The sequence below is a fragment of the Convolutriloba macropyga genome, chromosome 1, assembly GCF_964194025.1.
Source record: "Convolutriloba macropyga chromosome 1, txConMacr16.3, whole genome shotgun sequence".
In the NCBI taxonomy this organism is placed as follows: Eukaryota; Metazoa; Xenacoelomorpha; order Acoela; family Convolutidae; genus Convolutriloba; species Convolutriloba macropyga.
In genome coordinates, this window is record NC_134468.1 from 2,225,062 (window position 1) to 2,239,741 (window position 14,680).

The 14,680-nt window shown below is 36.1% G+C and overlaps 1 protein-coding gene across 2 annotated transcripts in view; it reads right to left on the minus strand.

Moving 5' to 3' along the window:
• LOC142357385 (short transient receptor potential channel 5-like) overlaps positions 1–12,768 on the minus strand; it is a 72,329-nt gene extending 59,561 nt beyond the window's left edge. Inside the window, exons 1-2 of one of the 2 annotated variants that reach the window (XM_075409112.1) lie at positions 12,600–12,768; positions 11,665–12,024 (exon numbers count right to left, since the gene is read on the minus strand). In XM_075409112.1, the coding sequence (XP_075265227.1) occupies positions 11,665–11,878 (214 nt within the window). In that variant the 5' untranslated portion in view covers positions 11,879–12,024; positions 12,600–12,768. Of the gene's footprint in view, positions 1–11,664; positions 12,039–12,599 lie in introns of both variants that reach the window. The other variant, XM_075409061.1, reaches the window with a different exon arrangement.
• Positions 12,769–14,680: the final 1,912 nt, after the last annotated feature.

Here is a 14,680-nt window from a genome sequence, read left to right on the forward strand (position 1 = left end):
GTCTTTTAACTCTAGAATCTACACTAAAGAGGAACAAAAAATGAGTACCACAGCACGCGAACTTTGCGGTGTAATATCTGCATTACAAACTTATGAGCGTTACCTAATTGGTTCTCTCCATCCCGTATATGTGTACACAGACCAAAAGCCTTCTCACAGGTTTTTCAGATACCAGCTAGTAATTTCTCAATTCCAGAACTTGAAAATTATCTGGACCGAAGGAAAAACTTAGCTTTTGCCGACATCCTAAGCCGTAATGTAAAAATTAAAGACCTTGACAAGTATCAACTTAAACACAAAAAGATGCCAAAAGACATTAGTTTTCACGACAAGCATGGTAACGAGGAAAAATACTTCATTTTGCGTGATAATAAAAAGGGAGCAGCAGATAATTTTTTTCCAATCTTAAAACAAAGCGTAACAGGTATCGACAAATTTATTTTCAAAACCGACAAAATGGTAAAGCAAAAGTACGACAACCATCAAAACAGACTCTGTTCAATAAATAATATTTTGGAAGATTTCTCGTATGGTTCATCAATTAACCACTACAGACGTCACCGCGAGCATGAAATAACCCCTGTATCAGAACAGGAGGAGGACGAAATGTCTGACCACTATACAGAAATCCCTTCCTACCAGGAAGGAAGAGGAGACGTCCCTTCCATCCCCTCCTACCGGAACAATATTTTGACACAAATTCGGAATTTGAGCTGTTCAATGAGAACCAGCCGTCGGATATAAATTTTGATGAACTCTACATCGATCAAAATAATACAACTGACTCGGAGTATGGGTTCCCATTAGAATACGATAAAGTTTTTCTCGTGAAAAATAGTACATGTATAGATAAAACCGAATTAGCTAAAAAAAATTTCCAGAAAACCCAAAAATTAAAGTTGCAAGGAACTCATCAATAAACTCACGGCCTTCTCTAAAGAAGTTGATCTAAATATTTCAGTAATTTGTCAGGAACAATTAAAAGACCCAGTGTTACAACAAATTCGCCAATTAAGGGCTACCAATACCAAAGATGAAAAGAAAATTGAATTCCGACAATCTAAAGCCATAATGTCGTACATTAATAATCTTGAAAAGTTGAGTTTTGTAGGGAATATCTTATGTATTCAACAACAAACAGACGAACCAGATATTGAATATTTAATAATTTGTGTACCATTGTCATTGTTCTTTAAAGCATTTCAGTTAGCTCATCGTGAATTGTCAGGTAATATGGGATTAAATAAAACACTTGCTAACGTAAAAAGATTTTTTTGTTGGCCCGGAATGTATAAATGGATTGAAAACTTGATTGCTGATTGTCTTGATTGTCAAAAAATAAACCAAAACGGAGAGACATCCACGAAGCACCCCTTGAAAAATGGACTGATACAGTCCCATTCCCCTTTCATACTGTCCACATTGATCACAAGGGACCTTTAAATCCTCCATCTAACGGTAAACATCATTGCCTAGGTATTGTTGATTCATTCTCACGTTTCATTCAGGTATACCCGGTACGTTCCACAGATGCTGTAGATACCATAAACGCTTTAGAAAAATTTATTTTTTCTTTTGGAATACCACAAAAACTTGTGTTTGATAAAGGTTCGGCATTCATGAACCAAGATTTTACAAACTATATTCATGAACCAGGCATAACACCTGCACCTCGAATTGCTTATTCACCTTGGACTAATGGTAAGGTCGAGATCGAAAACAAACATCTAGGAGCACATTTCCGAATTTTTCTAGAACAAGCTCGAGGTAAATGGGATAAATTGGCACCAGAATTTGCCTTTTCTCATAACACTATTCCAAATGCTAGTACAGGATTTTCACCTTATGAAATTGTGTTTGGACAAAAACCACAGATACCTTTGTCACTTAAGTTGGGACTACTACGAAATTCACAACTCACCTGCTCCTCCGAATTTTGTAAAGACCTGCCCCTTCACAGGCATACCCAGCAAACTTCGAAAAACAAAGAGATTGACAGACTCCTAAAACCAACTATAAACAATTCATTGCTCATGCGAGAAAACCAATTTAAACAAATATACAATAACGCCTATAAAAAGAGCTTAGAAAATAACAACTGCGCACATAAAAGCAGAAACAAACACAAGTTAGGTAAGCCACTGGAAAATGGACAAAAAGTTTTAATGGAAAATCATCAAATTGAGTTAGGAACGTCAAAAAAACTACACGAACTAAGATCAGGCCCTTACAATGTAGCTAAAAAATTAACCAATGTCAACTATGAAATAACTTTAGATAACAACCCGGCTACCAGAAAGGTTGCTCATAGAAATCACCTAGTCGAGTACCACCCAGCTACGGAAACTATACCAGAGTTAACCCTAGAGTATGGTATAGATAAAAATAATTGCGACACATTTTATAATAACTTGATGACTAGCCAAATGAATAAACTCAACTGTCCTTTGACTAAATTCTCTTTTCAAGGCCCAACTAACACCGAATTTTTCCCAGTGGAGAAATTCGTAAGATGAGATCCACCTGTGCAGAACCTTGACCCTAATCGAACTCCTACCAATTTTGACTCTGGATTTAACGAAGAAAGCTCAGCTGGCCGTGACAACCACCCCCCAGTTCCATCTGTTTTGCCCAGTGACAGTAGAAAAAGGAGCTCACCTTCTTGCCCGCTGAACAATTCTAGAATACCTCTAGACCCGAATTTAAGTCATCTCCGCCCTAATAGATCGGAACAAGGACCTTCTAATTTACAAAATTCAGAAAATAATAATAATAGGCGAACTTCTAGTCGCTCGACTAAGCCGCCATCACGTTATCAAGCCGGATTTACTTAACTTTGTTTTAGGTACCAAAAACCCAGTCAAAATTTTTTTGGAGGTGCCTATTACTACAACTCTTAGCCTTAACCCCGGCTTGAAGCGCTAAAAAAAGAACAGGATGAAAAGATGATATCCTTGTTATTAAAAACTCTATTTTTCTTATTTACTTATAAGTCTTTTCTTCTTTTGTACTCCTTTTATAGTTATTAACTCTACTGAAACCCTCCTTGACGATGTTAATGATGTATCTAATAAAATTAGGGTCATTCATTATGACTGTTCTAAAATGAAAGAAAACAAAATGTATGCTCTAACACAAGTTTCTCCTCGCAAAATCACACCCGAAAACATTCAGATGGTTGATACACATGTAACTCTTTACCAACGGTCTTATCGGACCTTTGTCAAAGCTCTTATGTGCAAAGTCACTGCAATGCTCATTCGTTATATTTTTGGTATGTTTTCCCATTCATCAATTGTACACAACACTCCAAAAATAACATACGATATTATTGTTTCGCCTGAACAATCTTTAAATGCTAACAAAACTGGAAAAATTACTGTTACAGAATTTGATGATGATGACATGGAAATTGACATAAAACTTGGAATAAAAAGCTATAAAACCTATAAAAGTCTCCTATAAAAGCCAGGGAGTTGATCTTGAGGGTGATTCATCAAGATCTTGTGATAATCGTGGTAAAATTAAACATTTTTCTTTTGAAACCTTGATGCAAGAAACCGTACTCGATATTGATCTTAATGACAGAACTGTATATAACAGTCAAGGACTAAAACTTCATTGTGCTCTCTCAGAAGGAGGTTGCCGTTCGACATCACTCGACCCCTTTGCATACAATTGGGAGGCAGCGGAAAATTGTATAGTTACTAAAAGATTTTCACAAAACGCTAAAATGCTTAAACATGAAAACGAACTTGGTAACGTACAGTATTTCATAGTGAGTGATGAAAAACCGGAGACGCCCTATGAAGGACCAGGAACGTATTCTCCTGATGAAATGGATATGAAAGTTAGAGTAGTTGATGAAAAACAAAAAATGTGTAGAAAACCTGAGTTTATTTACAGAACAAATTTAGATTCTTTATATGTTTCTTATACAGGCGGATTTAATATGAAGACTGGCAAACCTTATAAGTCAAGAACTCAACAATTTTTTTATAAACTTCGTATTGATTCTGACAACAGCCGAAGTGTAAATCGGTTTAATAGGAAGCCTTCAGATGACCAGATTCGAACATCCGACAATGGTTTTGTTGCATGGGAACACTTAGACAAAGACAAGTTAGACTACGATCTTAACCTATCGGTAAAAATGGATTTTGTCATATATCATAATTACATGCAAATGAAACAAGCATGGAAAGGTTTGGTCATGGAACAATGCGAACTTGATCGAACTCAAAAACAAATAATACTTATGCAGGCTATCCAAAATAATCATTCAGCTGGATATATGTTAACTGGCAACAGCTCGATGTTCTTAGAAACAGATGGTAGCATAGGTTGGCTGTACCACTAACCAAAACGAAACTCACCACTTAAGGCTCTTGATCAGTGTTTTGATAGGATCCCTATTCACTATGATGATAGGACAATGTCCGTCGATCCAATTACTCGACAAACCTATCCATTTGCTAACGAAGTAAATTGTATTGGACGCTACAAAAATGCCTACCAATTAGATATTGATAATGATAATTCATGGTACCATTTGATGCCATCACCTGTTCCTTTCCAACCGCCAAAAATATTCTCTTCAAGAGTTGTTAGTTCTGTTCCAAAATTTACCGGTTACGAATCACAACGTGCCGGAATTTACACACCAAATCAACTAAAATCTTTTTGGGACAATATCTTGCATTCGGAAGCATCAAATCCAGTTTTAACAAAAATTTCAAGAGAAATTCTAGAAGGAAGAAGTATAAACTACTCTCATAAAGATATTTATGCGTCCGCGATGGGCATAAATAGACAAATTTATCTAGACTCTCTACTCTCACCTACATTTTTTACCGAGCAGTTCAAAGGCACTTTTGGAACTATCACTTTCTGTTTGGAAAAAATTGGAGTTTATTTTGCTTGTTTCTAGTGTATAAAATTCCTTGCTGATGTAATTGTAATGACATTATTGATCTGGATGTACCGCATTCAAATCTTCAGTACTTCTCATTGTTAAGAGCCTTGATTGATAACACGATTACTTTTGTAAATATTGGAATCGAATACAAAATTGTTTCAAAGCGCCTGAGGAAAAATATTACTAGATTTTGAATTCTCTTGTAAGTTCAACATTGAGAGACATGTATGGATTTCTATCTTTCTTTTTATTTCTCCATGCTAGTCCTAATGCTCTAAATTTAATGTTATCTTCTCAATCTTCAAATGGTTTCAATGTGATATTTGCAAACAAACACGTTTCATCACAGTGATCATAAGCCCGTCAACTTTTGTATATTTTGCGTAGAAGATTATAAGTTATGCCCTCGTTGCGAAAGAACAATCACATAATCTAAAATGCGTCCAAGAACTTCCAAAAATTTACTTCTTTCCCTGGTTTTATTTTTAATCCACTCGATATCTCTAATTCCATTCAATTTTGACCAGGAGCAAGTCACCGCCTTCACCCTAGTACTACACTAATCATTGAATTGAGAAAAGGCACCCCATAACATTGTTTATTTTTCAATTTGTTCTCTTATTCGCATTGGCAATATCCCTTTTTTTTAATCACTACCTTCTTTCCGCGACTGGCCAAACTTTTTCCCGATACTGAAAATGACCAATCCAGACCTATCCAAAAAAAAATAGTTATCCTAATCCTAATTACCTTGCTTGCCATATCGTTCCTCATTAATCTCATCCTACCGCAGTTTCTCAAAGGTTTTCCTGTTTTTGTCTAAGGAAAATAAAAGAACAGTCGCTCGATGGGTCTTTCACAATCCCTATTCGGCGGTTTCCGTTGGCTCTATCCCCATAAGGACATTATCTGCCCCATATGTCCACAAAAAACCGTTATTGTAGAAAAACTACACAAGCAATTCCCCAAAGAAAATCCTCACTATGTATGTATTCCTTGCAGAAAGGCACTTTTTAAAAGATACCCAAACCTTAATTGTCCCATCTGTCTTCGACCATGTCTTCCCGTCCTGATCACATCCTACTTTCGCTGCAATTTATGCAAAAAAATGAAAACAGAATTAGGAGTAACAAAACAGCCACATTTTTCCCAACATGAGGATCATCGATTCTGTCGAGTATGTTTAAATAAGCAGACAAAATTTCCCATTTGCAAAAATTTTTTAGACGACGTTGTCTAATAAACCAAAAAAACAACTTAAGTCCACACGATCTTTTCACCTTTTTCACTGTTTCCTCGGGAAGGGGTTACCCCAGCTTTCTCCAACTTGCTCTCCTTAGCTTTTGAAATTGAAATTTTCAGCTCAGCACGGTTGTCTCCCCAGCTGCACGGGTCGTTGCAGCCGTGTTAGTGTGACACACGCCCCAAGACTCACACCACCGGGCAGCGAAGAAAGACGTACTTGTGCCAGGGCTGCCCGCCTGGCATAAGTATAAATTTTTTTTTATTATTGCCCCCTTCCTTTATTAAAGTTAACTTTGCATTTAGAAAAACAAAAAAACTTTTCTACTAAACTTTAATAACAAATGCATTTAGCATTATAATTTTTAAAATAAAGCAGTTAGCAACAAAACCTTACAAAAACATTTTTACAATTGAATACTTTTTTATATTAGCAATGCATTTGCAAACATGAAAAGAAGCCATAATGTGTGATATTGATGACGCAGGCCAACCAAAATCAAAACATTTTAGATCATTAACATGGAAACACTACCAGACCCACACTCGCAAGCGTGGTAATCCCCAATCAACATCAATCACCTCCTATTTTCGCAAGACCACCATTCAAACCTCGAAACACAGAATCCCCAACAACCCAAAACAGCTCAGAATATCACCCACAATACAACTGGCAAGTTAGCAGAAAGGGATCAATCACAACCCAACAAATTAGTAGTCACAAAAACAAAATTCTTAAGATGAACAACCTTGAAGATCCCGTTCCCGACGCTATCAGGAAAATACCTTCAGAATGCCTGAAATTGCGAAAACCGAGAGAGGAGAACATGAACAAAGAGAACACGAGATACGTTAAAACCCTCCTCTATTTCCTAAAACCAAACTACAACAAATTTGAGGTTGCTAATAAACTAAACATCATCCAGTTAAACGAACATCAAAAACTATTAGTCAACAGCGAAAAGCTTCCAGTCCTGAAAACTTTCTCGCTTCCCGCAGAAAACAACAAATGGAGAATTGAAATTCGCGACCCTAAGAAGGGCACTTATACCCTTAGGAATAACATGCTCGACGCATATATTGAATTCCCCTACGATGCAATTTCCGCTTTTCCTGTCGAGATGCCAGGACTATCAAATATCAATACCAGTAGTTTAATAGAGGAAAACACCACATTTAGGCAGGAACTATTCCAAAAGGAAACAGAGTTGCAAGAATTGCAACTGAAACTCGAACAACTAAAAATGGAGTTACAGAAACCACCTGAGGAGAAGCAACTACCTAACGACTATTGGCGGCGCCAATATTTCGTTGCCCATCAACTCCAAAAAACCAAAGAATCGAACGCGCAAACTATGTTAAAAACGTTCTCCTTGAAACATTTAGAAATAACAAATGCCAACAAAAAACTTGGAGAAAAGAATCTGGAGCTAGGAAAGAAAATAACACAATTAATGAAGGAAAACGAAGAACAAAAAGCCAAATTTCCGAGCTCAAAAGAAAGGTAAAAAAACACAAAAAACGACAGTCAATGGATAAGGACGAACCAACTGAGGACGATATACAAGAGGTTCTTTTAATCGAAGACGATGAGAGCCCGGTTACGAGCCCAGTCATTTTGCCTCCAGAATTTTTAAACTTATATAGCACAACATTATCGCCCTTTGCGATTGATTTTATAGCATACCATTATCGCTCTTTGCGATTGATTTTATAGCACAACATTATCGCCCTTTGCGATTGATTTTATATTACGACGCCATCAAACCTCGTCACTAACTGACTTACAACCTTTCCAAAACAACCAACATTTGCCACCTCCAACTCAAGTGATTGCCGCCATCTCAACTCAATCAATGAAAACTTGAACAGAACTCAAAACTTACCTGACTTCATTTAATCCTTTTGTTTGATGTAGATAAATTTATTTCTTGCTAAAAATCGGGGTGAGCTGTAGTACTACGATAGCCGTTACAAATGAACGAATAAATAATCCCGCATTAGAGCGAACGTATTTAGGCGCTAATTAACCATTCTTTCGCTAAATAAACTAACGCTTGTTAAGACTACCAGTACACAAGTATTTAAACAACTCAGTTCGACTTATTTAAATAACACAACTTTCGGCCTGGATCTCCCCGCTTATATCCAGGATAGAAAACGTACATTGTTGAACGTAGGCGGCCTGTAAAACCACAGTTTCTTTTGATTCAAATTACTTCTGCTTTTGACAGTTGCAATGCAGATCTTTTCCCCCAAGTTCAATAAAGATGAAGCAGATTGCTTCAGGGGAAAAGCCAATAGAGTCTCATAAAAGCCTCCAAGAAAACCATAAATGTTGCGGTTTTAGAAGAGGGGGAAAGCAGAAAACAGGCGCCTACGAAATCAATAATTTATGCTCCCAGCTTTTTAGATTTTTATTATTCATTGAAGTTTCAATAATTTTTCCGTGAGATAAAAAAGAGTTAATTCTCTTGCCTTCTCGGCCAATAGGAAATTTAAGAAACACCTCACTATGAACGTGAGTTTGTGATTCGCTCCCTATCGGCCCAAACGGAGCTGAAGGGGATTTATTGTTTCTCTCAGCGAAGTGGGACGGAATAACATTAGAGAGACAGAAACAACTTCCAGAAGTCAGCAGCAGACAACTGCTCTCATTTTTTCGAGAAAAAACTTAAAATTTTGACAAGAAAACAATCGAACAACATTGTTTAAAAACCTAAACAAATATTTCTAGATTCAACTTTATAAAATTTTTTCCCGTCAAAACTGAAGAACTACCCAACTGAACAATCGCCTTGCAGCTCATCTCGATTTCACCACAACGTAACGGGTAATTAGTAAGCTGTAACTTTATATTTACTCTTTTATAAATTAAACACTTTCAGCCCCCAACTATTTTAAATTGAGACTTATAGCACAGACAGGTCTTAGGCATATATCTTTGCCTTCGATTTGTTATATCTTTTGATAAGTTTCACTGGCATGCATAAAGAGATCCCGTATTGTGAGATCTGTAGCAGCCCAGCCAAATTTGTTACTATCCCTTTTCGCACTCAGCGTAACTCTATTCCGCATTAAATTTGTCTTATTTTTGCTCTGGTTTTATCTATAATCCGCGGTAAGTGTATTTATAATCAGCAAAGACGTTTTAACTGATAGCAATTAGGTTCATAATACAAACAGTCATTTCGCTGACTTGATTAAAAGTGGTTTAAAGTGTAATAATATACCAAATAGTGCTTAGATAATTGAACCATAATGTTTTTTTATTTGCTACGAATTGAAAGACGAAGATTTTCTTATTTTTTAACTCCTCCTGTTCGTCCATAATCACTAAGGCTCAATAGAGGATTTTTTCGGTTAAAAAAACACATATTATTTGATTTTTGCACTTCTTTGCTAATTTCAATTAATGAGTGGTTTTTAATTGAATTTAATAAATTTTTTTTCAATCAATTTGTTTCAATTTTTTTGCGTTTTTTGACATTCGCCTATAGCCAGATAAACGTTAAGATAACACAGAGGGATCTTTTGGTAAAAAACCATATCTGAAATGATTTTTGTTTTTCTTGTTCATGTCGTTATATTGTAAAAGTTTTCTGCGTCTGTTTAAAGATATTTTTGACAATTTTCTGTTAGCAGTTCACGTGACTGATGTGTACTGCTTTTTACGAGTCGTAGTCTTATTGTCAAAAAATGTGCAATAGCTGTCACTAAACTCATCTCAGTTGTAACAAATGATGATATCAACTCTCATTTGTAGCCTCCCACTGCTACATAGGATTCAAAGTTTCTCACATTTAAGGGGGAGCGTTTCCGTTTTAAATTTGATATTGCTAAAACATAAGCGAGGATCTTTTTTATGCTGTTGTATCTTATATTGCTCATCAAAACGTATCTTTTATTAGTTCTATGATTTTCTCTGCATTGGTGTTCAGATTGGTAAATTTATCTACTTCCTATAAGTTAAGTTAATATGCTTTGAACTACTGATACATGCTCGACTAATAAAGCTTTACACCTTTTTAACGAGCTCAGTTTATAAATTTTTACGGCACCTTTACTTGGTCAAATGCCCGCATTTAACTAGGCACTATTGCGGTTTATAGATACATTCAGTGCAAAAAAGATATATCTAAAGAGTGCGATAAAGTATTCCAGGACTTGTCACCACATTTTCAGCTTAAGAGTATCTCAGTTCCGCAAAAACGGCGGTACGATTTTTGGGAAAAGTAGATTCCAAGCTTGTCTCCTAGTTTTTCTAAGCGATTTTTACTACGCAGAAATTTTGGGATATACCTCTGCGGCGTTGTGAACTGTGATGAGAATCAAAGAAAAAGTTCAGTATGATTATACTGGAACCAATTTTGCGGAATAGGTTTCTTCACTCAACTTTTAATGCGAGTTTTGCATTAAAGCGTGTTTGGCAATCAACAATTCCTGTTATACCATTGTATATTCAGTTGAGGAATCAATTAACTCCTCATTATCAATTGGAAGTAAGAAAAATGAAATGTTTGGCTAAATAAATTATGTCGTGGACAATTGCCTCGAGCTATTTCTCGAGCTATTTATGACAATTTCCCGAGCTACTTGATATTTTAAGACTTGCTCAGTCCTGACCAATACTGAGATTTAGAATGGCAAGTAACGGCCATGACGTACAATAGACTGATAAGTTTAAAAAGTGACATAATCGTAGTTCTGAATCGGCACTAATATTAGACTTGCAATTTGACTTCCTGAAAACTCAAATTAAATTGGCACATTTGATCCCGGATCAAATTGGTCGGGGATAGCAAACCCGCTCTTCACTCATCTTTGAAAATTCTTGAATCTTTTTAGTAGTGATTGTAATGTTTAAAATTGTTGAGAAATAATACCGACATTTTCTGTCAGTTTTAATCGTCCTCAATGCGGTTTTAAACTACGGAGCTACCTAGGATTATTAAACGAAGGAATACTTGAATATTCTACGAAATCTGCTTTAAAAAAACTCTAAAGAACTCACCTGAATGTGCGCAGAGTAAAAGTTACTTCTCTCTGGCATCCTTAGCTAGAATGGGATCGTAACTAAAGGTCGAGATCAGTTAATGTTGGTCAAATTCAGGGTAGAAATTTTACCTCCCTCGCCGGAATACCAAAAAACAAATTATGGGTCAAAAAATTTCGGCAATTGTACAAATTCTGTCTGGACTGTGATTAAAGATGACGTACGGAAGAGTTCTTATGTATAAAAACCAAACATACCGACGATACCAAGGAAAAAACGTAAGAGCTTTTGTCGTTTTTGTCTAACTCAAACAGAACAGGCCGACAAAAAATGACATTCTCAAGTAACGTTGTCGCTATAAATGACATGACTGAGAGCGTTTCTTGTTGAAACAAACTCAAAGCTGAAATCAGCTTCATCATTGGAATACCAAAAAAAAGTTAGGGTCAAAGGTCAAATATAATTCGGCCATTGTACAAGTTTTGCCCGACTGTAATTAACGACGTACCGATGTGCAGTGCCGTCCGGCCCAATGCATCAATGCAGTTCATGTCCATGTTGAAGTAGATGGCCGCGTCCTCTAGGAAGAACTTGACAGAGGTGAAGTCTCCCTTCTCCACAGCCATCAAATACTGTCTTTCCTTCGTAGAGGTCGTAGTGTCACCCCGCAATATCTTCAGGTGGACCCTGTCCGGGTCCGAGATCTGGTTGTACTGCGGCATACCTCCACTTTTTGTGGTAATAGTAAGATTTTAGCTGAGATAGACGAACTGCTACGTTTTGATAACCAGTTGCATACAAAAAGCAGATGTCACTCAAAAGTGCGTCTGTTAATTAATTGCCCATTATGAGCGCTCTTCAGGCGTGACTATGTCGACGAGTCTTCAAACCCGGAAGTAAATTGTTTACCATGTTTAGCGGAGCAAAAAATATGCCAAAAGTAACCACCAGCAGTGCCGAAATTTACACAGACCATTTTGACTATTTTTAAAGTGGAGCAAAGATTTCCAAATGAATGTTTTCATTAAAAAAACTGGTTTAATATACTTTTTAGACCCCCCTACCCCCTACATTATAGCCCACCATAATGGTATAAATACGGTAATTGGGGTGGACTATACGTTTACGTTGCATTCCCACTAAGCTATGAACTCGGGGGGTATACTGGGAAAAACCCCGAGAAACTTAGGGACACTTTTGCTACTAGTTTAATCTCGATTTCCCCCCTCAGTTTCAACCTCAAAAATCGTAGCAAAAGATATGTCTGTAACCTCAAATTTTTTCAATATCTTATTGTTTCACGACTTTAACGGAATAATTTTATCATCCTCTCGGAAGCTGATCAGAACTTCTTTTGCTCGTAAATTTACTAAGAAGAATGTGCTTTCTAAAACAACAAAATTGTTAGTAACTTCCGGATTTGGAAACACAAGCTTATATTACAGTATCAAATAGCAATCAGTATTGTTAAACTGCTAAACAAGTAAGTTGTAACGTCAAACAGTAATTTCCATTCTTTTTTCTCCAATTTCAAACCAATTAAAGCTATGAAAGTGTAATGGTAATGTTAGTAAGTTAGCATACAATTTATCAGCAGTTTAACACACACCACTTTCAGCTCAACAAAACAGACAAACTGGTGCAGAAACGGAGGCTGTTTGTTTTTGATTGATGTTTACCGGTGGAAGGTAAACAATTTGTTGTTGTTGTTTACAGATGACAATTTTTCGATAGTTACTGTAGCAACAAGTAGTTAAACGTTTAATTGTTAAAATCAGAGGAAAAAAATGTGAGTGTATAATTGATTTTCAATAAAGTTCCCTCAAATGAGATCCAATTAGCGACTGAAAACATGATAATGCTTATTACTTTTCTTTGAACGTGTTGTTGCGTTTTGAAAACGGAAGCAAGTTGAGCTGCTATACTGCTCATTTGGATGACATCTATTCAAAAAATCGGCAACCGTAATAATGCTGATATTTGTTTGGAACAACCATCGTTTGGTGAAACATTGCATATATTTCTAAAAAAGTTAGGAGGCTTCTGGTTGAAAAAAAAATGTCGGTGGACAATTGAACTTATAGTTTCTGACAGATTTTGTAATGATGCATTGCTGAAAAAAGATAATAATACTTCAGAAAACAATCAGGATAGTACCTGCCTGCATATTTTTTGGAAAGCGCCAGAAACATCGAATAAAGCAACAATGCTGTGCCAAAAAAGTTCTCTAGTAATGCGTCGTTTGTCACTTGTTTTTTAGTTTTTTGGCAAGGTCAACCGGAAGCGATGTATAATTTTCATGCAAATTTCTAACGACAGCTACGCCAATTTCGTGTCAGACTTCATACTTCAGATTTCCACGCTTTATCCTCTCTAAATTTTTCCCGGCAGCTTAGTTTACGCACTTAAGATCTTAGGCAAATAAGGTCCTTATGTTGCATTTTTTGACTCTTTTTAAAAGTTCTTAAATAACCTATAACATTTTCTAGACATCTAATAAACCTCTTCCCGCCATCTGATCGTAACTCACCCCATATTAGTAATTGCTTGTCTGCTTTTTTGTTTTTGTTCCTCAAGAAATTCGGTTCCATTTCTTCAAAAACTCTTGCCATTCCACCGTTGTAGACATGCGCTCCAGATTCATCAAAAGAAGCGACCTTCTTTGAATTTTTTTATTATAATAAAATCTTTATAATCAAAGAGGCTTGCTTTTGTCTTCCAGTTTTTTTGTTGCATTTTCTCAAACCTCTTGAATTTGGTTTTCTTGAAATTGTATCGTACCAATAAGAAGAGTTATGTGTCACTCTCTTGCGTGTCTGTGAAATATATGATTCTCTTAAAACATCATTTATATATCTTTTTTCCATCTTTTCAATGTTTTAAGGATCTTCGTCTTGACTCCATGACCTCGGAATTGTTATTTTCTTGGTCATGCTTGTATGAACACTCTGGCCAGATCTTGATTATGTCTTTTATTTTTATCTAAGAGAATCCGATTTTTTTGTCGCATAACAACTTGTCAACAGTAAAATAATCAAGGACGGTTTCTTTTGTACTCAAACTTCACTTTCGTCAGCGTCTTATCGCAAATCAACTTTACTGATCACAAATATGCCTAAAAACCCGAACGAAGATGCAATTTTTTGGTGCATAGTACATTTAGAAAAACCGACCCTATTTTTTATTGATTTTGATTTGGTTGCAAGATCTAAATTCGAATGCCCTATTTTTTTTAAAAAAAAAATAGAATTCTTTCCTCCTATACCAAAGTTTTCTGAAAGGCCTTGAAACGGCTGATAAAAAGCCTTAGTTAATATAAAATGAAAGTTTCGTTTTCATTAACCAGATTTCGCAGACAAATTTGTATTTGAGTTTGAAATGATCTAATCTAGATTTATCTCCACGGTCAACTAGATTAATAAAATCACTTGAAGAAAGCGGCAATCACCGTTTAATTTTGGGACCAACTCATACTTTGAAGACCTCGCATAATCAGTTCAATAGCATGCATTTTCACTCTAGCT